Source organism: Toxorhynchites rutilus, chromosome 3, assembly GCF_029784135.1.
Source record: "Toxorhynchites rutilus septentrionalis strain SRP chromosome 3, ASM2978413v1, whole genome shotgun sequence".
NCBI classification, from domain to species: Eukaryota; Metazoa; Arthropoda; class Insecta; order Diptera; family Culicidae; genus Toxorhynchites; species Toxorhynchites rutilus.
In genome coordinates, this window is record NC_073746.1 from 6110272 (window position 1) to 6136304 (window position 26033).

Sequence of the window (26033 nt, forward strand, 5' to 3'; positions counted from 1 at the left end):
GGCAGCTTACCGAATCCGGAGGTTACGAGGTCTATGACGGCGAGTTTATAAGAGACATGGTTCGTGGCGAATCCTATAAATATCTTGGATTCCGACAGCTCACCGGGATTCGCCACTCCGACATCAAGACGGAGCTGCGAGACAAGTTCTTGAGTCGAGTGAACTGTGTCCTGAGGACTTTCCTCAACGCGGGGAACAAGGTACGCGCGATCAACACATTCGCGGTTCCCCTGCTGACCTTCAGTTTTGGTGTAGTCAAATGGAGCAAAACTGACCTAGAGGACCTTGAGAGGAGGATGAGGAAAGCATTTAAAGAGGCCGGAATGCACCATCCTCAATCGGCACTGGAGAGAGTTTCACTGCCACGCAAAGAAGGGGGACTTGGAATAGTCGACATATCTGCACTGTGTGTTGCCCAGGTACGACAACTGCGCGAGTACTTCGCAGAACGCGCCAACCAAAACGCGCTATACCGGGCTGTCTGCGCCGCCGACAGAGGATACAGCGCTCTGCACTTGGCGCAAGCGGAGTACCAACTCAACTGCAATCTGCAGACAGAGGAGGAGAAGATTGCAGCTTGGAAGCAGAAGGCAGTGCATGGTGCCCACCCCCATCAACTGGACCGGCCACACGTCGACAAGGCCGCATCTAATCTGTGGCTAACGCGTGGTGAACTCTCTTCAGTAGTAGAAGCCGACATGATAGCCATCCAGGACAGGATAATGCCGACGAGAAACTTCAGGCGGTACGTCTGGCATCAAGACGTTGATGACATTTGCCGGATGTGCCATCAACCAGGTGAAAACATAGAGCACATTATGGGAGGCTGTCCCGTTTTGGCCAACGCAGCCTACACCGAGCGCCACAACAACGTGGCCCGTATTGTTCATCGACAACTGGCGCTCCAATGTGCTCTACTGGAAGACAACGTACCGAACTACCGGTACCTGCCTGCACCTGTCCTGGAAAATGACCGTTTCAAGCTGTACTGGGATCGCACTGTTCTGACCGACCTCTCGATCCACCACAACCGGCCAGATATAATGGTTTACGACAAGAGCGACCGCAAAGTCACCATCATCGATGTCGCTATTCCACTGAACCAGAATCTGGAGGAGACCCACGGTCGCAAAATCTGCAAGTACCAACCATTGGCCGTGGAGCTCAAGGAACTGTGGGGGCTAAGGGAGGTCCCAAGAATTGTTCCAGTCGTTCTCTCTGGAACTGGAATTGTCCCGAAGACACTTCTGGAAGCGCTAAAGGTGTTGAATATGGAGAAGGAATTGGCCGGCATCCAAAAGTCGGTCATCCTTAGCACCTGCGCGATTGTCCGACAATTTCTCGGTCAGGACTGAAACAGCACGAGCATGCAGATACGTGCATTCCGCAGAGCCTAGTCCCCCTTTGGCATTCAGAAGCCCGGGGGCAGGTGAAAATTCTGGCTAGGTTCGCCTAGTTAAGAAGTGAGATAAGTCTGCCAAAATAAATATTTTTTCAAATATGTCGAGAATGACTGCATTTAGAAGGAGATTGATAAATAGCTTTTTTTATTCTAAATCACATCAGGATTCATATAAAAAATAAAAAAACACAAAAAAAATGACATATTTTAGATATTGCAAATTAAAGTTTTTTTTTGTAAATAAAAAATACTACTAATTTATTCACATTTTATTATCAATACTCTATACAGGGTAACTTCGATATAACGTACCCTCGATATAACGTACTCATTTAAAAAGTGATTTTTTCTGAAAGAACATAATGAATTATCTGTATTGTGATGCTAAAACATTAATCAATCCCAAAATACAGAATCCGGAATCACAAAACCTGCATTCTAAATGAATCAAGCTTTAATCAATAGTACGAAGGGAAGCATCATGAGAAAGGCTGACTTCGTCTTCTGATTGAATTTATTCATTGCCTTTACTAAAACAACAACACAATAATGTATTATAGGCTACATTTGTGAGTTCTTTATTATGCTTCGATATAACAACGTACAATTTTGAAAGTGAAATGTACGTTATATCGAAGTTATCCTCTTTTTAAGACACTATTTCGGGACAAAATAGATGTCTTAAAAAGATTTCGAGATATAAATTATCAAAAATTTCTCTTACTAAAATCGATACGTCCTTTTCAAAAGTTACACTTGAGCCAAGATGTATCATTTCATTTCTAGACTTTCTTTTCTTGTGGCTATGAAATATTCAAATGCTACATGAATAAATTCCCTACAATCAAGGAATTGGAGGTCCGAATTCACGTATGGTGCTTGATCACTATATGTCGAATGAACCAATATGTGTGACTAAAAAATATTTTATATATTTTATAGATACGTAAGAAATCAGAAACTCCCAAGTGCTTATTTTAATTTCCTTTTGATAATATAGATAGTAAGTGTAGCATCTTAGTAGCCGAAATGGTAATATCACATGGACTGACACTTTTCATTAATTTCAGATATTGGAACCAACCGATCTAAACTTTCATATTAAGATCATTGTCATATCATTTGTAGGCGATAACGCTCATCGCGTGTGGAGATCAATTTGGCGGAGGTGAATACTTTCAACTTCTTACTAACAATGAATTGTAAAATCCGATGGTACATCCACAGGCTGGATCGTCTGTAGTATGACGGGTGACTAGACTCGACGAGTCAGAATACGTGACATCGCTGATGTCTAAATTATCCGATATTTGAGAAGTATAATAAAATCCGCATTTAGAATATTAATGAAGTCGAAATGAGGTCAATCTTGTTATGAAAACACGAGGTAAGTAGAAGTACACATCGTATACAAAAGTAAAGTTGGAAACAATCCTTGATGCCTCAAATGGTTCTGTTATCCTTCAAAAGCCGTACTCTTTCAATATGTTTCTTTTTCACGTAGAAATCTCAGGGTATTTCGCAGAAAAACATAAACTAACAACAGATCCACATATTATTTTTTTAATAATATAATTAATTTTATGACATCCTATAATTTATCTTTGTATATCTTACTCTTAGTGTCGTTTCCATTAAGTGTTGAACCTTTATAAATTTCTAGAATTTGCTGTTCTCAACATGTTTTGTACAAAAACGCATTTCAACATTTAAAAAAGTGCATATAACAGTCACAGTAACACTTTAAAAATTGTCTAGGCAGGAGATTGTGTGCTTCTAAGCTATAAGTTATAATATTTTCAGGTATTCAAAAGCTATGGCAGCCTCGAAAGTGGCGTTATGGAGTAATCAGGCAAATGTTTCTAGTTGCAGTCTTTTCTCTTGTATGTATATATCACTGAACATTCTCTTTGTTCTCTCGCTTGATGCGTTTCGAGTGTATAATAGGAGATTCCGGGGGAATTTGACTTTGGCCCTGGTTATCTTCTGCGGTACCACGGATATACCGTGTCATGATGGTTTGTGATGCTGCCTTGCCGCTCTTCATTCTGCTCATTTTGTTCTCATCGGCACATTTGGTGGTGATTGCTGTCCGAACCATTGGTTCAGACACGCTGCATGTCTTCGTTACGATTGCTATAATATCTGCTATGATTTTCTGATCTAATTTATCTTTAACTGGTTTCGCACGATCTCCCATGAAAGCCGGTGATGGGCGCCCTGTGAGGGTATGCGATGATAGTATTTCACGAGTGAAGAGAGTCATCAACAGTTTCCTGGTAGCTGCTTTATAATTGGTCCAGTTGATTGCACGAAGAATCTGCCTCTTTACCATTGTGTTATTTGGCCCAATTGGAGTCAATTCATTGTCATCGCCATCGTCATCATTCCAATCCTTCAAAACGTCGTTGACGGTCGAGTTGTTGGTGTTTCCAATTGGCGAATAGACACTCACGTTGCTCACGCTCAAAGCAGATGATGAAGGCCGCTTGGAGAAGTTGAGATTCTTTGGCGTAGATGTTGCTGATGATGTTTCCTCTTGTACAGAGAATTTGCTTTGGCTGAGTGACATGCTACTATCGTCCTGCAGACTAAGACTGTCAATATGCATGTTATTTTCACTTTCATTCGACAGTGTGCGTTTTTGAGGCGCTGTGTGAATTTGAGGATCGCGACTTTCCTCGTCGCCAGTTCCCAATATTACATAACTACCAACAGTAGAGGGATGTTTAACCACTTCCGTAACTTCAAACCTAGTGTTATCAACCATTACCTTTGCCTCCAAGTTCTTCAATGTTTCCGAGAAAGTGTTGAGTTGTTCTACTATGTCGAACATTATTTTTCTGTTGTATTCGTTTTCCATTCGAACACTTTTTTGTTCTGCCAAGATTGTCTCCTGGATCGACAGTATCTTGCTCAACTGTCCACCGTCTTGGGATGGGAAAAACTTCGCATCAGTTTGGGTCTGCTGATCGAACGTCATCGGGGGAGGTTTGCTCGGTACGACGACTGATGTGTGCGCGGACCGTACAGACGGCGAGGGTGATAGCACTCGTTCCGTCTTGCACTTGCTAACCCAATTGGCGGTTGCAATTTGTGACTGCACACCAAGCGGATCGTACTCGGGACTGACCGGTTCGGCTTCGTCCGATCCGGAAGGAGTGGTGGGCAAACGACGTCGCTTGTTGGCGTAACCCACGTCCGGAATCATTCCGTTCCGATTGCAGTGATCCTGATTTCGTAGTTGAAGGTTTTCTGCCGCCATCTTGCGGAGTTGCATCACCTCGGTGTCGATGAAATGTTTGTCCTCTGTAATGATAAAAGATTTAGTTCAAAAGTGTTCAATATTTCGATGTGTAATTGACATATAACGTGTGCAATGAGTTACTGTTAGTATAATTTTGCATCATACTTTGAAGATAAATTTTTATCAACTTTTAGGCTATGGAGTCCTCTCTTATGGGAATTGATTCTCAGGCATAAAAGTGCACCATTAAAACAAATATCGAAAATAAATTAGATTCTCCTTCTCCCTCTTCTTCTTCAATGGTACAAGCGTTCCTAGAGGAACTTCGTCTACTCAACGTAGTATTACTTGCGTCATTTTTGTTAGTACTTAGTTGAACTTATTAGTACTTAGTTGAACTTGAATCCGAATCCCCGTAATGATATTTGTGACGCTAGTCATTTGTCCACGGGAGCACATGATGGATTCCGTTATGTTACGCTATGGATTCGATTCAATCAGTAGTAGGAAGAATTTTCACATTGCTGAAAACATTAGAAACATGTCCTAGCTTAACTTAACCAAGCTTGAGATCCCAACGGTAGTGATTTATTCCCATCGAGGTATTTGTGACCAATGGATTGAATACTATCAAATCATTGAACCAAGAATACTACCTCAAAATATGGTGGTTGCTCTAGCCATCAATTACAGAAATAGTTCACTTCTTTTGCAGAAAGTATTAAACGAGACCTGTACTGCGTTCCACCATTTGTTGAATGTCCCCAACCCCAATATAAGGTATCCAATGCACCAATCCAAAATATGTCGTAATTTCGTTAGAGGTTTGTGACGCAATACGCTACCAAAAATGTTGTGGACTGTGGATCAAAACATGTGAAATCGCTATTAAACGAATGAAAATGAAGAATTTTCGTACCAAATGATGTGCAGGAAAGTTTGGTCCAATTCTGAAATAATTTTGAAATAACGAAACGTACGTCAAAATGAATTTTGGACAGTTCCCAGGCCTGAAATTCTATAAGATGTTCCCAGCAATCCTCCCAATTGCTGCCAGTTCTGCCCAATGCAAAAAATATTGGGCAATTGTCAAACGGAAATTGAAGAAGGGTTCCAAAGAGACTCAGAAAACAGGAAGTGGGTTATATCTATGGTATAACCGCAAGGGTGACATAGGACTATCGTTGATTTAGAGATCATTTGTTTGAAGTTGAATCTGAATTCATTCTGAATGAATGAATATTTGGGGGACTTCGAAAACGAGAGCGTTACGTTGGAGGCACAAGGTTTTGTGCATCCAATATTGAATACGGAAATATCCTACTGATGGGGAAGAATATTCTTCAGAAGCTATCCTGTTAATTGCGGTTGATTGAAAAATCACAAAACCAAATGTATTTGGTCACAGTGTTACATGGATAGAAAACATTCAAATAAACTCTTTCACATGAATGTATTTTTAAATTCCCAGAGGAACTGGCAGATTATTTTCCGGATCTTTCTCGATACTGAATGGCATCCAAACGGAAAGAATTCCGCGCGTGTATGTGTGTGTAGCGGCTACTTCGATGGTCACCTTCTCTTCTCCTGAAGGATCGGCTTCTCTGTGCTCCCTCACAGTTTCAAACAAACTGCTTGCGTTTCAGGGCAGATCTCGATCCTTCGCCGTCCAGCACCCTCAGCAACGATGTTGTCTTGTCGATCTCCTCACGAAAAATGAATGCGTCTAGCCACCAGAATATCGCTTAAGTATGCTTTTTGTGCGTGATTGAATCGAGAGAAGGCGTGGTTTACGATGGCAATTTGGAAGGCAAACTAGAGGGGAATGAACTCTTTGAGCTCGGAACATTCGGCGACTGAGCAATAATCGATTGTGGGCGCATACAATATTGGATACGGAAATATCCTACTGATGGGGAAAAATAATCTTCAGAAGCTATTCACAAATCCAAATGTATTTGGTCACAGTGTTACATGGATAGAAAACATTAAAATAAACCCTTTCACATGAATGTAATTTTAAATTCCCAGAGGAACTGGCAGATTATTTTCAGTAACGATTAGATATTTCTACATTTTCCTCGATACTGGAAGCCCACCAGTGGTTAATGCTAACTCGATAACCATCTGTTAATAGCACTTCATTGAAACATATTTGGTCACAGTGTTACATGGATAGAAAACATTCAAATAAACTCTTTCACATGAATGTATTTTTAAATTCCCAGAGGAACTGGCAGATTATTTTCCGGATCTTTCTCGATACTGAATGGCATCCAAACGGAAAGAATTCCGCGCGTGTATGTGTGTGTGTGTAGCGGCTGCTTCGAGATCTTCCCGGGGAACCGTTTGTGGCATCACTCTACTCCTGATGGATTCCCTTCTGGCCTAAGGTGCACAAACAGGCTCTTGGTGACACCGTTCATCCGCGCTTTCATGATAAACGAAGAGCTTCACCACAACAGCGACAACATGCTCCAATCGCTGTTCAATTTGAACTGAGTGGATTTCCGAGCGGCGTTCGCTTATATACCGATTGGTGATTTCAATAGCCTGTTTTGAAAGCAATTTTAAGACTATTGGAACAAGTTTTTGGATCAGAAAGTAACAAGTATAGAACGCGTAGACATTTTATCTTTCGAATGAAGTGTTTATCATACCATTTCGTTCAGTTGTTTAGGAGCTATTAACGCTCAAAATCTCGGTCTCCGGCGTAACGCTTTCGTTTTCAAAACTTTGATTTTACACCCCGGTATAGAAATGAAAGACGTAGTCCTACGTCAATACAGCAGACATAAAGAAATTGTGAAATAAAATGACCACTTAGGTTGAACAACGAGAGTTCAAACTTTGATGGAGGGTATCCGAAGAAAAGTACAAGTAATCAAAACTCTAACGGAATATTTTTTTCAATATTTTTTTTCCGAAATCTATATATATATATATATATATATATATATATATATATATATATATATATATATATATATATATATATATATATATATATATATATATATATATATATATATAAATGGATTTCTGTCTGTCTGTCTGATTCTTATGTACTCGGAAACTACTGAACCGATCAACATGAAAATTGGTATATAGGGGTTTCTGGGGCCGGGGAAGGTTTTCGTGATAGTTTGAGACACCTCCTCCCTCTCCAAGGGGGGCTGCCATACAAATGGAACACAAATTTCTGCATTACTCGAGAATTAATCAAGCAAATCAAACCAAATTTGGCATGTGAAGGTTTTAGGGTGCAATGTGGATGTGGACGATAAATAAATGTTGGGCAGGACGAAGTTTGCCGGGTCAGCTAGTGAACAATAAATTATCTGCATTTTGATATAAAAACATTTTTTGTACCTTTAATTTTAACTCGGATATTCTCAGTTCATTAAGGCTTTGTAGACACTCATTTTATTTTCTCACAATAGTAAGACAACAGATAAGTGTACAGATCGAAAGATCTTATGATATAACATCTGTATGAGTTCCATTATATTGCTCAATGATGCCTGAGTGTTCGGGAAGGCGATTTGATCGATAGACAAATTTCATACGAAGATTTTTATCTATTAGTGCGTCAGCACTCCTTATTGTGTCGGCGAATCGATTGAGACACTGGATGTCTTGGGCGAGGGTTACATTCAATTACAGCAAATCTTTTATCGAGAGCATCGAAAATCTTGACTTTTATCGTGTAATAATTAGATTATCGAGAGCATCGAAAATCGTAACTTTTATCGTGTAATAGGTCCAATTCGCTAGATGTACACCTCCAAAAAAATAACCTCGGAAGCAACAATTTACATCGATGTAAAAAAGTTACGTTGCCATCGATCACGCAGTTCGGCATTGTCCGGATAGCGACGCCGCCAGAGAAAAAAAACCCTTATGTTCCTCTTTTTTACACATCCAGTTGTTCGACAATAATTTGTACTAAACAAAAAAATATCTTTAGGAACGATTCCTACAATGTTTTCTTCAGACATATAATTTCGAAAATGACAAATTGAGAATGCTGAAAACAATAATACATCCGGCATAAAGTTTAGAAAAGTCATTCAAAAAAATGTTGTGAAAAATTACGCATTTCAAGACTGCGAATGACAGAATGCGAGTTTTGATGAAGCTTTGTATTTTTTAATATGGTAGGTGGTGTGAAATAATGGAAATGGGAATCATTTTAAGGACATATTAATTGAATGTTTGAACTTATATAAAGAAATATAAAGAAACAAAATTTCGATTTATTCGACTAGAATGCTCCCTTAACACGTTGAATTACCTTGAGATCTTGTTCGATTCCAAAGGCCAAAGCCAAAGCCTCTTCGGAAGCCCATATTAGATATCGAATGCCATCAAACAATAAACTTTCGTACATACACCTTCTAGGAAGTTTATCCAAAGTTTCATCTGTTTTTTTCTTTTGTTTTCGAGTAAGACTTCTGCAATGTCAAAATCAACGAGACGAGTGTGAAACCGTTCGATTCGTTCTCTGCAATAGGGTCCATAACCTCACATCTTTTTCTTCTCCAATGTAATGTTTTGAATTCGACAATTGTGGGCCGCAAAATCCTCCATCCACACTTCCGGATTCCAACGATCTTCGATCCATGCTTCGCATCGATTGTGATAATATGCACCTTTCTGATGGGTTTCTCTTTGAACGAGGTCACAGGCACCTCCATAATCTTTAGTTTCCTTATCCTGTGTACCAGGTAAATGAAATACGAGATTGCATCTCTAAGTCGGGAAATGCATACAATTGGAGCAATCCAACGAAACTAAATATTTAGTCGTAGCGCTTGGCCAAAAGCTAAATATGAATGACCATCTGGAGCAGGGCTCGGCAAAGTCATTTTCAACTGAGGATAGTCAGGGGAGTATGCAGCCTCGACCTCCGCATTCAATTGGAAATGAACTTTTGCTTCTACCAGCAGTTTCTCCGACAACATAGATCATCGGTCTTCCGGGCGTTTTCGTTGCTATCTGCTCCACGATGGTCCGTGTTCATTTTATTTTTAACTGTCAAATTGACTTCAAGGCATATGGAAATGACTCCCTCCCAGACTAAATTCGTTTCTCTCTCTCATTTGCAAACTGTGTATGAGTTCCCGATGGGTACACAATGGAGCCCTCTATGAACACTTTGGCGTCCGGCGACACGGCGAAAATGGTCATGTTAAATTTCAAAAACCGACCATGTACATTTTGTTTGTTGGCCCAAAAAAATGACCTGTTTCAAATGACCAGTTTCAGCTCAATCGGACATGATTTAAAGTACCTCAAAGCGCTCTAAGTTTTGATTTTTCGATCCTCGAAAATCTTCCAAGGGGAGAGTAAAGAAAATTTGGAAAATCGAAATTTTGTTCGATGCCAAACGACTTAAAAATGCATGAAACGAGATCTGGTGTCATCTCGAAAAAAAATCGAAAATAGACCTTTTGGGAGTGGTCAAAAAATCAAAACTTTGAGTGCTTTGAGGCAAATCTAAATCATATCCGATTTAGCTGAAATTTTGCACAGGTCATTTTTTGGGCCAATAAATAAAACGTACATGCTCGGTTCTTTAAATTCCATAATTATTTTTTTTCCATATCTTCATTGTCTCTCAGGCAAGATTTTCGAGGATCGAAAAAATCAAAACTTTGAGCGCTTTGAAGTACCCCAAAATCATGTCCGATTGAGCTGAAAATTTGCTCAGTTCATTTTTTTGGGCCAATAAACAAAATGCACATGGTCAGTTATTGAAATTCGATGATGAAATTTTTTCCATGCATCCAATGCCACCCTAGTGCGCATAGTATCTCAGTGGCCGGCGTCAATATCGCTTGCATTCTGTTGAGGTTTTGTTTAGGTAACAATAACTTACACACGCCAACATGTTTTGTGTTTTATAAGTAGGGGAGGTGGGGAAATACGGACATATTAGGACGAACTTCAATTATATCTTTCGAAACTCATGTTTCTCCAAACGTAAATGCCGTTTCTTGCATTAATCGGTCGAATGTTTTTCAATGTTATTACTAAAATTAAAACAGACCGAAAAGTAGAACATTTTTTCGATGATTACCCGCATGGACATAGAGTGAAGGAATATGGACAGGTTTGTAATATTTACGTATGTATATCTTCGAAATTTCATGAAAGTAGAGAAAAAAGGTTGAGAACTTATGAAAACTAACGATGAGATTAGTAAAATTTGACAACTTATAATTTCCCAATAATTTCAAGAACGGGCGGCGACAAGCCAAGTAATCCGAATTAGCGCTGCTGGCGCCAAACGAATATTTTTTTACGAAACCTGCGGACGTCAAAGTGTTAATGATGTAACCACTTTTTTGCATCAAAAATCAAGTTTTCGTTTCACTTTATATAGACTTTAAAATAAGATTGTGTACGCGAGCAACAAGGTACATGTCGGTGGAGTAGTGTGGTGAAGTAATATCAGGTTGAATGGGGGGGGGGTCACAATCGTATTCATTCGCCACGCCAAATAGAACAACAATTTCCTTCAACTAGGAATGAATTGACAGTTTAACGAGTCATGTTGGCATTCGTTCGTTGTGACTCAGTAGCAAGAGAGAGAACATTTATGGAAGTAGTCCTACTCGAAGCAAAGCGATGGTTTTAATGTTTCATCTTCGAAAATGTTTTACCCTGATCTGAAGTATGCAATCTGTAAGGGAGGGAGGAAGGGATTAATACCAAGAATGACAACTGGACGGAATCTAAAACTGACTTCAGTGTTCCCTTTAAAGTTATATGAGAAGATGGTCCTAAAAATTGTCCAGAATAACTCGTGTTTTATACAGTAGCTTGGATTACAAGATCATGTTATCGATATGTCTCAGTTTTCTCGACTGAATTGAAACTTGTTAAAGCGGAAAACGCCTGATTTCGAAGCTGAGCAAGCTCCGAGTCCCGAACTAAAAAATCAATCCGGTCGTTTTTGTGGGTGCGAAGAATGTTTGGATAACCCATGAATGCTGTGCGGTTTTCAACCTCGTGTTTTTTATGATAATGCTGCAAATTATGATATTCGTTTTGAATACTGTTTACTGATGAAAAGGCTACAGATTTGGATAATGTAGTACTGTCGAACACTTCTGAAAATTCCAACCTTAACATCTCATAGTACATTCTATGAAACATTCACACTATACTTTTGAATACAGAGCCTCAAGTTAAGGCGATTTTTAATTGTTTATAAAACCATCTCTATGAATCAGCACGTAAGCCATAATGTGAACTTACCGGAGATGATAACCACAGTCGCTTGTTGCACCCTCTTGCCTCGTTTAACGAAAATAGTTTTGCCCGTGCTGATAGTCTCCTTTACGCCACCCTCGGTACTGTGAAGTACAAGTTCCGATGAGTCAATCGCGGTATAGGTATTGGGTTCGCCGGGTGGCATCTCCCATTCGACCAACAGCCATGTCTTCTGTGGGGGTGGAAGATGCTGCTGCTGGACTGGTTGGTGGTATTGTATTGGTGACATTACGGACCCTCCATTCATTGTGTGGTTGAGAATGGTTGGTTTCTGCTGTAACTGCCGTTGTTGTTGGTGATGAACATTATGATGTATCACTTGAGGTTGAGATCCATATTGACAATCCGGTTGCACCGCCGTCGGACCGACCGCTGTTACTCCCGGTATGGGATTGCTGTTGGCATACGGCTGATACTGCATTCCCATCTTACCATTCTGCATGGATGCCATATCTTATTGACAGCAGTTCCACCTGGATCCTGGTAGTGGGGGAAGCAATGGGAATTAACTATTCCCGTTCCAGCTGTATCCGGCCTTCAGTAAAAATATCAAACAGAACTGAACGATAAGATTACAAAAAGAACAAGAATATTCTACAAGCCAACCAAACTGTTTAGTTGAGATCTAACGTGCTCCACACTAGACCAAACGTATGAATGATCAAAAACAATAAAGACCGCCAAACGAACGGTTCGACACTGCGTTATGTTGGACGGCAGGGGTAGCCTACACTAATACAGGCAAACAAACAAAATGAATGCCGGGGTATGAGAAATAGTTGCATACATACCAACAGGATATTCGGCATATATTTCGTTTAAACAAGATCTTCGAATCAGACTGCTGATACATGACACTCTTGGTATTATAATTTAAATCTCATACCAGAAAAATGGAATTCCGCTCGACAAGTGGGTAGAAACTTTGCACGATTATTCTACACAAGTTCACTGGGTATATGAATAGTAAACTACGAATACATATGTATTAGTGAGCATGGATAGCAACTTTCGATCTATGTTTTCTGTTTACCAAATGTGCGCGAAAGAACAGAATACAATTATGACATAAAACTAGGAGTGTATATGGCGTATGATTAACCGGTAAACATAACAAAATTTGCTCTCGAATAATTTGTTACTATTGTATCTACTGTTACTACAACATCTATATCATTGGACTAATCGTAGCACAACTTTTTCTTCATTGTAAACCCCTTTTCAACAATTTCTAAGCTGCTTTTCTCATCTAGAGAGATAGAAAACAGAGCATGTATATTTTCATTGAAAGAGCTGACTGTTCTTTGACCCATACTGTAAGAAAAATTGCATAAAATATCTTAAAATACAGCAGTAACCAATAGCATTATTGAATTGTCATAACCGAAATAATGTCGTAAAACTAGAACATATCGTACCATTATTTCATATTTTCAAGGACTTCGTCGTTTCTTGGCTAACCCAAAATTAGCCAAGGAATTTTATAGATTATGTGTTATCAGGTTCGGAGGGAGTTTTCATTTGAAACCATCCATTCGACGATTGTAAACAAGATAAGAAATAAATCGGTTTTTAAGGGTTTCGTTAGTGAAGAAACACGAAGGAAAAAAACAATCGGTAACGTTATTGCTTCATATAGGAAAACATTTGTGCTCCCGTGGCCGAGTGGTTAGCGTCATAACTAATATGCCGGGTGTTCGGGTTCGATTCCCGTTCTGGTCAGGGGTATTTTTCGTCAAAGAAATTCCCTCCGACTTGCACTGTCGACTTGCATCACGCGTATTCTAGAGCTTGCCACTCAGAATGCATTCAAGGCGTGTTATTTGGCATAGAAATCTCAACTAAGTACTAATGAAAATGACGCAAGTAATACTACGTTGAGACGGCGAAGTTCCTCTAGGAACGTTAGTGCCATTGAAGAAGAAAAAGAAGGAAATCATTTTATAACTTTTCTTCACTGAGCGTTGATTAGATCAACCATAGCAAACGAAACGATATTCAACCCGCTACCAATAATATAATGTAATATTAAGACCAATAACACTGCACAGAACGCAAATTTTTACAAGGGAAAACGTCCTTCGGATACATCCAAATACCCAGAATTCCATCAACCAAAAGGGGAGAAACATTTTGCCGAAAGTGTTGGCACTGTAAATCACACGATCTGCCCAGCGCACAAAGACTAATTGTGTGATACATCTCCAGATTTAGAACAATTTAACAGTATCGAATTTAGAAACTGTTCTGTTTAACCAGAAAGATTAATATATTTTTCAAATTATTATTTCTGAATTGAAGGTAACTCCAACCAAACTAATGTCGTGTATTACGTAAAAAAATTCAATTTCTATACCCGAAATGGGTAGTGTCGGATTGGAAGTAGTTGTACTACCTCACATCCTAAACAAGCATATTTTTACCGAGAAAAACAATAATAACGAAAATTAGCATGGTACCTCAATCACAGTGTGTTACATTTAGAATCAGTAGGCAGATTCTTGAGACGGGAAGGTTCAGATCTGTTACTTTTTGATGTTCGGTGTTTTGCACTCGTAAACAATTTACTCTATCAGTTTAACGGGCCCAAAAGCAGTTTTAAATCATTTAAGCTTGAATCAAAATTATTACTTGATGTTATTTGAGTACTCGGAACGCGTCGTCCTGAGCTTTATCCAACTGTTTTTGTTGAATTTCATGATATTTCAGCTAAATGTTATTAAAATATAAAATTATTATCAGAGCCAATTGCAGTACATGTTTTTTACGCCTTTCAATTCCATTTCCACTAATAATTTTTATTTTATGAGCAAGTTTATTCCACCCAAAAATCTATTACCATTTTCGCTTTATGGAAATGCCATACAAAGCTCTATGTCGTCAATATCGAATTGTGTGGAACGGTTTGCCACATATACACATCCCGATAAGGTTTAACTCAATCGAATTATAGAATGTAAACTTGTGTTAATTTGCATTCTTTTGAATTCCGGAATAGAGAATGTATTGATCTTGAAATCAAATTCGTGCTTGGAGCGAATTTAGATTAAGAACACATTGGACGGCTTTCCCGTGCGGATTTTACAATGACAGATACGCCGCAACGGTTATGTGAGGGTGCTATCGGGTGAGCCGAAACGTGAAAACCACTCCGCGGTCATATAGCTGCGTATCCTCGAATTCCATCCAAATTGTCGAGAAATGCAATATTTCAGACGTTTGGAATCAACTTCTCTCTCCCTTTAGCTCAGGTAAACATCCCCTCTTCCGTTTTTCACCATTCTGTCTTTATATACCACCCTTCTAATTCGCTTACTGTTCAAACAGTTGTACCTTGTACCATAGACTTGTCTTGCATCCGTCTATATAAATATAATAATGGCAGCTAGCAAAACCGTCGAAAGCCGCTGAATGTGTTTTAAATCAAGCTTCTGCTGCGACTTGTCATTGCGAAAATCGCGCGGGAGAGTCGTCTAGTGTGTTTTCACCACGTAGACGTTCAAATAGAATCCCTATTGAACTGACAGAAGCCAACATATCGATTTCCCCACAGACATTTTCCCTATGTTTTGCTCTGAATCGGGTTCCCCACTGACAGATTTGCTTGAAAGATGTTTGCCTCAATCATAGCACCCGGCTGGTTTCTACGCTTAGTGGAATATTCCGACTGCATTTTTTCAAGGTGAATACAAAATGCGACCTTTCCTACAATTCAATCATTTCAAGACTTTCCCAACCAGTTAAACAGTTATACGTTCTCTCATGGCAATTTTTTAATAAATTTTCTTATAAGATTTATGCTGTTGAATTACAAAGTTCACGAATAATGGGATTATGTAAATTATTGACAAAACTGTCTTTCCAAATGCTTGAGGTTAAAATTTAAAAACAATGTTTATGAAATCAACTCACTATTCTACCTAAAAATAACTTGTTTTTCTTCCAGTCGTTAGAGAATATCTGTTAGCAATTCAAATTCCAACTCACCAATACACGAATGAACTACTGCTAAATGAATATCCTTGCCGCTCACTGAACAGGATTGAGATTGGTATGTATTAGTTAGAAACCGTATTTATTCGTGTATCCTAAAATCAAAGAAAAAGTACCTGTGAGGTTTTTTTTCCTCAGATTCTTAGTAATTATGTATGTCCCGCATTATCCTGTTCTTTTATTTCTTATTCGTACTCAGGCGGCAATTTTGCACGTCCTTTTTTGTTTGTAGGGTAAATATAGTCTGATTCTTCCGGTTGCATTTAAAGCAAAATAATGCATTGTAGCATTCAAATGGGACATCTTTTGTATTTTTGAAATGTTCATTTATGGAGCTTTATATCTTGTAATAATCACTCTCACAAACAACCAGTTCACTATGACTCATCTTTTCAGTGGTTTACATAAAATTATATTGTTTTCACCTAAACGTAAACATAGAAAATCGACCATTTTGACGTAGAACTACGTCTTTCATAAAGGGTGCCAAATCAGAAAAACAGGTCACGTTTTTATGAAATAATGTTAACATTAATAACTATTTTTGCCGCGAACGGATTTTGGCGATTTACATACTAAACGAATCGGAAATTCCGTAAGATTTGTTTAATATGCTCTACATTAGCATCCCCTGGTTTGTAAATGGTTAAAATTCAAGAAAACTTTAAGCGTTTCCATTTTCCCATACATTTTTTCTGTACATTTGTGTGCTTTCCCGAACAGAGCTGTCAATAACGAGCAACTTATCGACGACCAACGGAGGGGAAATCGTAGAATTTGAAGTCTCCGTGAACAAAGGAAAAGTAGAAGATGGAGGGGAATACTTGACTAGAGTATAAACAGTGGATCTCGCTGAGGCATACTTTCATTCGGCATCGGACTGTTGAGCGATTCAGTTCACTTTGCTTTCGATGCGCTTCGATCTAAGATTGGACCCCACCAGTGGTAATCCAACTTGGATATCGTCGTTTGGTTTTTCTGTTCGTTTTTCGCGTTATTCGTATCGTGTGTTTTTCTTTCCGCGTCATAAATTGGACACTTCGCGTAGTGTGTGATGAGCAAGAAGAAGAGGAAGGCAGACACGAGCCCTGCAAAAAACGAACGCATTGCCAGGAGCAATAAAATTTCGAGGCAAGCGTCATCTAATGATGCACGCGATGTTGCTGTAGTGAATAGCGCTCGCACTGAGCCGAGCCTTCGCGAGTGTGACACTGCATCGAACAACAGCGAAGTAGGCGATTTCGGCGCGTCGGTCGAAAATGTAAACGCCGTTACCCATGTAGCAACCAAAATCAAGCTCTCCCCGCTGGTGGTGGAGGCGGTCGCTCTTGACAAACTCATCAGCAAATTCGCATCGATGGGTGTTACAGCAGAGTACAAGCTGTGTGGAACAATTCAGTCTTTTTCCAAGCAGTTAACATTATTTGTTTTCCGTCATCATAAGGACCTTCTATGGTCCCTTTGAGAATGCATCAATGCATTAAACCGATGTTATAGCGAAGTAGACGTTAAGGTGCGCCAAAGCATTATAGAATAATATCCGAAGGTATGAACAAGCGACTTATATCAAATAACAGCGTAGTTCTACGTCAAAAATGCGGTCGTATCTTGGAAACAACCTCCTATAATTTTTTTCGAATGTTATATAACAGATTTTCTTCTCACAAATAACTAAATAATATCCCTAAATATACGGTAAAACATGTGATGTCAACATCCCATCAATACAGTGTCGTGTAATTAACTTTACTGTCAGGAAAACGCATTATGGCACATTTCTGACATCCAGCTATATTTTATCTTCAGTACGATCTGAAAGTTCTTGGATTTCCGACCCAAACCCCGCTGAGCAAATCATCATATTTGAAGTTAAAGTATGTAAAACATACATGTGTCATATCATTCCATTAGCAGTATTTTTCATATAAATATCATCGGCTTATTTATAGTTATTGAGACCTCTTTATTCAAATAACAAACAATACTACTGGAGAGGGGGTCTTCGTAGCCTCATTGGTTACGTGTCCGCTACTAAGCGAACGATCATGAACTCATAACTCAGAGCCCCTTAACTGACCATCTTTGTGGGTAAGTCTAACTACTATGTTCACGCAACAATCATGATGTGACGGTAATCCCAGTCCCTTACCGCTCCCATTTTCGGTCTTCTGCGTCGGTAATTGGCACTATTAATAACACAACAATGGAAGCCTCATATCAACAGTCCAACTGTGAATATTCGAACAACATGAATATTCTTACGCCTGAACGGCTACTGTGTAATAGATAAAACAAATGTTTATCGATGGATAGGAATACTCTTACGCCTAAAAATGGTAACAGTGTTATATACAACAAAAGTTATCTTAACATAAAAATGTACACGAATGAATTCGGCTCTGTTGCAGCTGAATTGCTAAATGACCCTAATAAAAAAAACTGATAATATAAAAATATGCTACTGGAGATATCAATATTTTTCCAAGACATTGTGGTTGTTATTTGAATATAATTTTCAGCTTCTGTACTTTTTCGAAGTGTAAAAGTGTCGATTGTCTGCACGGACACACATTGTTCGTTCTTCGCTACAATATCGAAACTGAAAATTTTGTTATCTCTTCCACCAAAGTGAGTTTTGATTAGTTTTTTTTTCTTTCGCCCTTTCGTGGCTAGTTAAGTGCTGAAGCATCTGGAACAGTGAGGAAGCAGCACCTCTCTAGCGACGCTAGATCGGTGATCTGTGAATTGGTTCTTTTGAGCGTCGCATGGGTATATTTCCCACTTCAAAACAGAGAAGTACAATGAAATAGCTTTTGCCGTCGCGCTAGTGTTTACCTGGATATTCGATTTCGCTAAAAAGGTTCGTCCAGACTCAGTTCCAGCCCAACATATTCTTCGAGAAACGTCTCCAAGCGGTGGACCCCTGGACACACCATTCTCAATGCAGGAATTTTCTATGGCTCTTCTTTCATCGAACAACGATATGATTAAACTCGTTCTTCTAAAAAATCTCCCCGATATCGCGGAAAGACGCTTGCTAGACTTATTCAATATCCTCCTAGAAAACAACATTGTGCCACCCGAATGGAGACAGGTCAAAGTAATAGCAATCCCAAAAGCCTGGCATACCAGCGTCTGACCATAACTTATGCCGTCCGATTGCTATGCTTTCGTGCATTAGAAAATTGTTGGAGAAAATGATCATTCGAAGACTCGGTCAATGGATCGAGACAATTAACTTGCTATTAAGTAAACAATTTGGGTTTCGCAAGAGCCAAGGAACAAACGATTGTCTAGCGTTGCTTTCTACAGATATTCAACTGGCCTTTGCGTTCACATAGAACGTTACGGAAAAGAACGTCCTCGTTCCGTCACCGTCTCCACCAATTCACACATGCAGTCTACCGTCACGTCAAGTGTCAAACAAATGATTTATTCAATTTTATTCAATTTATTCAATTATTCATGGTGTCGCCATCTACAACAATATTAAATTGCAATGCCCTCTTTCGAATCAGCATGCCTAGAACCAGTTCTAAATTTAGAAAGATTCAATGAAAATCATTGAATTATATTATTTAAATGCTTAAACCCCGTAGTCCCGATCCTTATTCAACAATAATAATATATAGACTATTTTTCTCAGCTAGTCGCGAATGATTTTCACTTCGAAATTTGGAACAAAGAGATATGTTGGCATAAAAAATATAACCAAAATCAAAACAAAAGCCGAGACACAAAGTTCAGACAGAAACCCAACGAACCGTCCGTCTCCGTCAATTATTCTTTTTTACAAATACTGCCGGTCGTTTTCGTTGAACGTATGCTGACGGGTCGTTACGTTGGCGGTGTATGTGAATGTTTTCATAAGAATTGCATGGTAGAATATTTGACGTAACGTGACGTGGATGTTGTATGTAAATCGCACTTAAGTGAGCTTTTGATTCGGTTTCCATCGAAATTCTGTACAATTTGTTGTCAGAAAAGCGAATATACTTCACCCTTGGACAAATGACAACTTCTAGAAATAGTTATATGGGTCTACCCCAAGGCTCATGTCTCAGTCCCCTTCTTTATAATTTTTATGTTTAAGCAACAATGCACGCTAAGACAGCTGGTAGATGATGGTGTGTTTTCCGCCAGAGTTCCCCATGCCGAAAACTTTCAAAGACCTGTGGGAGATAAGATGAAGATAATTAAATGAATAAAAATCAGAAGATAAAAGTGATAAACACGTATAATTTAGGCGAGCAAATGTGATACATATATTTGGATGTTTCGTCTGTTCTGAATCTTTGTCGAAATTTAGATTGAGTCTATTCGTTGATATTTGGGTTCCCTATACATAAAAAGAGATGTGAGAGCATTGAGAGAGATGAAAATAGTTAAGAGAGCGTAAGAAATATGCATCGATATGTCTTCATGTTCTGACTGAAGATCAGAGCAAGAGAATGAGAAAAACGAGAGTTTCGTGTTCCACTTCTGCCTATGTGTGTCGCAAGTTTCTATGGATCACGATTCTCTTGAGTAATATTGAAGCAGACGGTCGCAAGAGTGCTTTAACAATGATTTTATTGCAACAGGAAAAAGGAGTCACGATAAGACCATTGCAAAATTCCCTAGATAACTTGTCTTCTTGGAACTTAGGGATCGAATTTTCGCCGCAGGCAACCGAACTGGTAGTGTTTACTCGAAAGCGGTTCCCAGCCCAATTACAACTTAAGCTTTTGGGCAGAAGCATTACCCAATCATTGACCTTCACGTACCTTGGTGTCTTGTTTGATTCAAAATGCACTTGGAATACTCACATTACGTATTTGAAGCAAAAATGTCAAAAGAGGGTTAACTTTCTCCGCTCGATTTGCGGCACGTGGTGGGGAGCTCATCCGGGAGTTCTCATAACGTTTTATGAACCATCTATTCTGAAGAATGGCTCTTTCTGCTTTCTCTCATCAGCTAAAAGTCACCTTCTAAAATTCGAACGAATTCAATATCATTGTCTGCGTATAGCTCTCGGCTGTATGTACTCAACGCATAACATGAGACTCGAGGCTCTGGCAGGAGTAACTCCTCTACAGAACTAATTCTGGGAACTTTCCTCAGAATACTGGTGAAATGCGGCGTCACGAACACACTTGTGATTGAAAACTTTGAAAAAATTCTTCATCTAAATATACAATCTCGGTTTATGAGAATTTATCACAACTATATTTCGTCAGATATTTGTCTTCCATCGTTTACTCCAGACCGTGCTCACTTCACCATCAGCAGTTCCTCAATTGAATACGATCTGTCGATGAAACAAGCAATACTTGGGATTTCAGATCAGCTTCGACCAACTTTCATTCCCCGTGTTTTCAATGAAAATTCGAGCGCCTTCTGTAAACTGAAGGAACCTTGTTCCGTTTATGTTGCTGAGCTGTCAGCAATCGACTTCGCATTGGGGACGATCTCCACCAAGCCTGCAGACCCGTACTTCATTTTCTCGGATAGTCTCAGTTCGCTTGAGGTTCTCCACTCGATGAAACTAGTAAGCACTCATTTTATTTCCTAACAAAAGTGAGGCAGCAGATGAGTGCACTGATCGAAAGATTTTATAAGATAACCTTTGTATGGGTCCCCTCTCATTGCTCAATTCCTGGCAATGAGAAGACGAACACTCTCGTAAAGGTGAGTGCCCAGGAAGGCAAATTGTTTGATAGACAGATCTCATACGATGAAGTTTTCCAATTACTGCGTCAGAGTTCCCTCTTGAGTTGCCAAACCGATTGGGACACTGGAAGTCTTGGGCGATGGTTATATTCAATTATTCCAAATGTTTCTTCAAGAGCGTGGTTCAAAGATTTGGACGTAAGTCGTGACTTCATTCGTGTAATGAGTAGACTTATGTCCAACCACTACGCGCTCTCCACAGAATAAATCTTGTTCAATCCAATGTCTGTCGGAGTGGTAATGGTTACGATGACATCGATCACGCAGTTTGGCAATGTATGGATAATTACGCAGCCAGAGAGTACCTGTTGAATGTCCTTGAGACCCAAGGAAGACAACCCTTTGTTTCTGTTAGAGACGTGTTGGAAACTCGCGACATCTGATATATGCAGTTAAGGCCCATTTATACGTTGCTAGTAGCTGACTTGACAGTGAGCAGCTACTGACCCGGTGGACTCGCTTGACAATCGGTTGACTCGCCTTGTCTGTTCACACAGTGTGAGTTGTTGGCATGTAACTAGATACAACAGCACGGGTTTACCAGGGATGCCAGGTGATTTTTCAAATGTACATCAAATAATGAGAAACAGGAATCAGATCAGAATTTGACAGATAATTGATCCGAAATCGACATCTCTATTGGCAGTTTTTATCTCAGGTTTTCAGTTGCATTTATTATCACACAATTTGATCCCGAAATACACGCTAACCGTAGTTTATACCGTATACAATGTTGTCCAGCAAAACACGGCTGACTGTAGTTCGTACCGTGACAAAAGCGGTTACAAAAATACTTTGTGCTGAATTACTTCGAGCTGAAGGTACTATTCGGAAAAAGCAGAAAGGCAAAAGGATTTGGGCCAGGAATTGGATGCAAAAAAAAGGAGCAACAAATACAATACTGAACGAACTCTACGATAATGATCCCCGAGAGTACAGAGCAGTGTTGAGAGTAACACCAGAACAAGTGGAAACACTATTGGATTTAATTGCTCCAAAAATACAACGCCAAGATACACTTATGAGGGGTGCTATACCTGCAAGAGTGAAATTAGAAATTACTTTGGTGTACCTCTCCTCTGGAATATCGTTCAGATTATTGTCGATATTTTTTAGAATCTCGAAGGCATCCATAGCTAAGATAATTCCGGAAGTATGTGACGCTATAAATTTCAGTCTAAAAGATTTTATTAAAGTAAGTAGCTTTTTTTATTATCTAAGTTCTATTGTATGGAAAGTGATCCTTAAAAATAGTACAATATTGCATGACTTGGTTATAGTATTTGCGACTGTTGATTTGATTGTGAAGATGTAGGACGTTAGGGTGATCTTGGTGGAAAACCTACAGTCGCCTGTGATGTTTCAGTATATTCGTGATCAGAATATGTGTATTGCATTCTACTGACGCAGAGGGCATTCTTACGGTATCTAGAAAGAATTGCATGTATTTCATCTGTCGCATCAATTCTATCAATTGGGGATAACTGTCTGAGCTGCATTATAACATGTCTTCCAATTGCCTCACATTCATCTTCTGGTTCTCCCATACTCGAGGCAGACACTGTTAAATTATTATTCAGTTCCTTCAGTTCATTCACGGCCGCTTGTATTGTAGACTGCTCAGTTGACAATTTCTTCTTCGATCTTCTGTTCGATGGCTTCTTTGGTAGGATTTCATCAGCGTTGTTTTCATCAGTAGCATCGAGGTACTCCTCATCGATTATTGTAATTTCTTCAGCAAAATCGCTCCCAGATGTTGATGCATGAAATGGTTCCTGAAATTGAAAATATTTTATTTTATGACACTATTCTAATTGAAATCATAACTAACAATTATATTTTAATTTTTCAGATGCCGAATAAGGAAGAATGGCAAGATATAGGAGTAGGATTCCATTCAAGGTGGAACTTCCCAGGTTGCTATGGAGCTATTGATGGGAAGCACATCACAATTCAAGCACCACCTAATTGTGGTAGTGAATATTACAACTATAAGGGAACGAATAGCATAGTGTTAATGGCAATCGTGGATCACGATTATTGTTTTAGATATGTTGATATAGGCTCATACGGTCGTAACGCAGATGGTGGGATATTTCAAAAATGCTCTTTATATTCTCATCTAGAAAACAATATTCTATTGCCTGAAAATGGCGTTTTAGTAGGTGATGATGCGTTTCCATTAAAGCCGTATTTATTGAAGCCCTATAAAAATACACCGACTAAAGAAGAAAAGATTTTTAACTACAGATTGAGCAGAGCAAGGAGAATAGTTGAAAATGGATTTGGCATTTTAGCATCTCGTTTTCGTATTTTGGGAAAACCAATCCAGGTTAGAGAGGATACCGCAATGAAGATAGTTTTATGTGCATGTACTTTACACAACTGGTTGCGTATGTCTGCATCGAAAACGTATACTCCACCAGGAACAATTGACTATGAAGACATAATAAATTTTGAAATTAATTTAGGGCAGTGGAGGTCAGAGATTGAGGGTTTACGAAGCATTCAACGCTCACGGATGAATAATAGATCAAAGGCTATTGCAGAGAAAATGAGAGATAAATATAAACATTACTTTAATAGCGAGGGAGCGGTTACTTGGCAAAATAATATGATTTATTAATTAGAGAATACAGTATAATATAGTGTAGTATAGTTGCAGTATAGTATAATATCGAATCATTTAGTAATGTATATATATATTTAGTGTTATAGTGCATTATATAATAGAAGAAAATAACTTACTAGATTACTTATTGTTTGTTTTTCCTTCAGATGAATAATATTCATGATGTAATCCATGGCATCGAACCATTGGACGGAAGGTTTATATATCTCATCAGTACCACATCCGCTTCGTTTGCTTTTCTCAATTTTTAATTTCTCCTGGTTGTATGTAGAACGTAAATTTTTTATTTTTTTTGTAACTTCTTTCGTATCCGATAACCCCACTTCTGAACGAATGTATTCAAGCGAGGCTTTACGCAAATCTCTGTTTTTATAATTGGGATCCATACAGTTCCACAAAATGGTTTGTTCTTTATATAATTCCACAAAGTGTTCATTTTGTTCCGAATTCCATCTTTGCGTCATTTTTTTGCTTTTAACTGCTGCTGCTAACACGAAAAAACATGCAAACAAACAGAATGCACACGGACTACTATCTCTTCGTATTTCGCCTTGACAGCAGCTTCTTGTGCCGATTTGTGAAGTGAAAATGATAGTTGATTTACAGGTGGAATAAATACGCGTCAAAAATTGAAATTATGAATGAAAATGAACTTTTTCAAATCGAATATGTATTCTGTTTAATAGAACAATACTTTTTCTGCAAGTAGTGAGTGAATCTTGAACGAAAATTGTGTCTGATGATAACTTTATACTATAATGATAAGTTTTGGTGGAAATATAAAAAAAATATATAGGAAAATAGTTTATTGAGGATCAGGGTCACGTGCTTTAAATGGTCAAATAATGTATGTATGAAATTTTCATTCAAATTTTAACGGTTTAAAACTGCCTTCAAGTATACTAATCTGATAGAGAAATTTGCCTCACAAACACGGATGCCGCCATTTAATATAGATATTCTATCTTTGATTAGGGATGCCAGGTATCTTTCTCAAATATCCTTGCACGGCATATGGAATTATCATCTGATGTCTTCACTCATGGATGGCTTATGTTTTTGTTTTCAAGAAAACTATCTCAAAAAGAAAGAGTATAAAACAAAATAACAACGATTTTATTTAGAAACTATGTGGGTTTTATTTGTTTTCCAAGAATTTTCGAGTTTGTTAATATTTTGAAATATCTTCAAAATGGAGACATTTCTTTACGTTTGGCATCCCCGATTCGAGCGCTAAATGCTGTTTTTGACGTTTTTAGGGATGCGAGTGCGAGTAAAATCAAAAAACTTTGAAGTAGCTCGCACGCCGGATTACTCATGACACTAACTGGCATGATGTGTTCACACGGTGTGAGTAGCTGCACTGCAGTAACTGACTAGACCGACTCGTATGCTTACTCGCACCGTCTGAACCCGGCTTTAATCTATATGTTTGTGAAACGGTCTAGGATAAGAGTTTAATGATTTTGTGTTTTTTTAACTGACCCATCCCACAAAAAGTGTTGCCCCTCTAACCTCGAGTAAACAGCGAGTAATCGGTCGGAACCTACTAAACATAGATTTAAGTTGAAATTTTGTATAAACAAATTTTGAATTAGCGGCTCCGCGAAGCTTATGCGATTAAGCCTTACAAAAAAATGAATTGGAAAAAAAGACAGTAACTGACAGTAGTACTAACTTAAAACAAAAATGATAAGAGGTTGTGTTCAAGAGACGACCGCATTGTTGACGTAGAACTACGCTGTAGTTTAATTCAAGTCGTT

At 38.8% G+C, this 26033-nt stretch overlaps 3 protein-coding genes across 7 annotated transcripts; 1 reads left to right on the forward strand and 2 right to left on the reverse strand.

Annotated features, from left to right (window-relative positions):
- Window positions 1–2949: 2949 nt before the first annotated feature.
- On the reverse strand, window positions 2950–12863 carry LOC129778678 (uncharacterized). 3 transcript variants are annotated; one of them, XM_055785742.1, is made up of 3 exons: window positions 12725–12863; window positions 11919–12468; window positions 2950–4711 (listed from the first exon to the last, which is right to left on the reverse strand). In XM_055785742.1, the coding sequence occupies exons 2-3, from the start codon at window positions 12382–12384 to the stop codon at window positions 3297–3299; spliced, it is 1881 nt and encodes a 626-aa protein (XP_055641717.1). In that variant the 5' UTR covers window positions 12385–12468; window positions 12725–12863; the 3' UTR covers window positions 2950–3296. The 3 variants fall into 3 exon arrangements, with proteins under 3 accessions (XP_055641717.1, XP_055641716.1, XP_055641718.1); XM_055785741.1 differs by having other exon boundaries at window positions 11919–12492; window positions 12725–12845; XM_055785743.1 differs by lacking the exon at window positions 12725–12863 and adding an exon at window positions 12540–12645.
- A 9177-nt stretch (window positions 12864–22040) lies between these two features.
- Window positions 22041–24689, forward strand: LOC129778679 (uncharacterized). Of its 2 annotated transcripts, XM_055785745.1 has the most exons (3): window positions 22041–22191; window positions 22297–22833; window positions 23491–24689. In XM_055785745.1, exons 2-3 carry the CDS (start codon window positions 22369–22371, stop codon window positions 24262–24264), a joined length of 1239 nt encoding a protein of 412 aa, XP_055641720.1. In that variant the 5' UTR covers window positions 22041–22191; window positions 22297–22368; the 3' UTR covers window positions 24265–24689. The 2 variants fall into 2 exon arrangements, with proteins under 2 accessions (XP_055641720.1, XP_055641719.1); XM_055785744.1 differs by lacking the exon at window positions 22041–22191 and having other exon boundaries at window positions 22198–22833.
- LOC129778683 (uncharacterized) lies at window positions 22082–25681 on the reverse strand. 2 transcript variants are annotated; one of them, XM_055785749.1, is made up of 3 exons: window positions 24387–25681; window positions 23124–23413; window positions 22082–23066 (listed from the first exon to the last, which is right to left on the reverse strand). In XM_055785749.1, the coding sequence occupies exons 1-3, from the start codon at window positions 24732–24734 to the stop codon at window positions 22958–22960; spliced, it is 747 nt and encodes a 248-aa protein (XP_055641724.1). In that variant the 5' UTR covers window positions 24735–25681; the 3' UTR covers window positions 22082–22957. The 2 variants fall into 2 exon arrangements, with proteins under 2 accessions (XP_055641724.1, XP_055641723.1); XM_055785748.1 differs by having other exon boundaries at window positions 22082–23413.
- Between the last annotated feature and the right edge of the window lie 352 nt (window positions 25682–26033).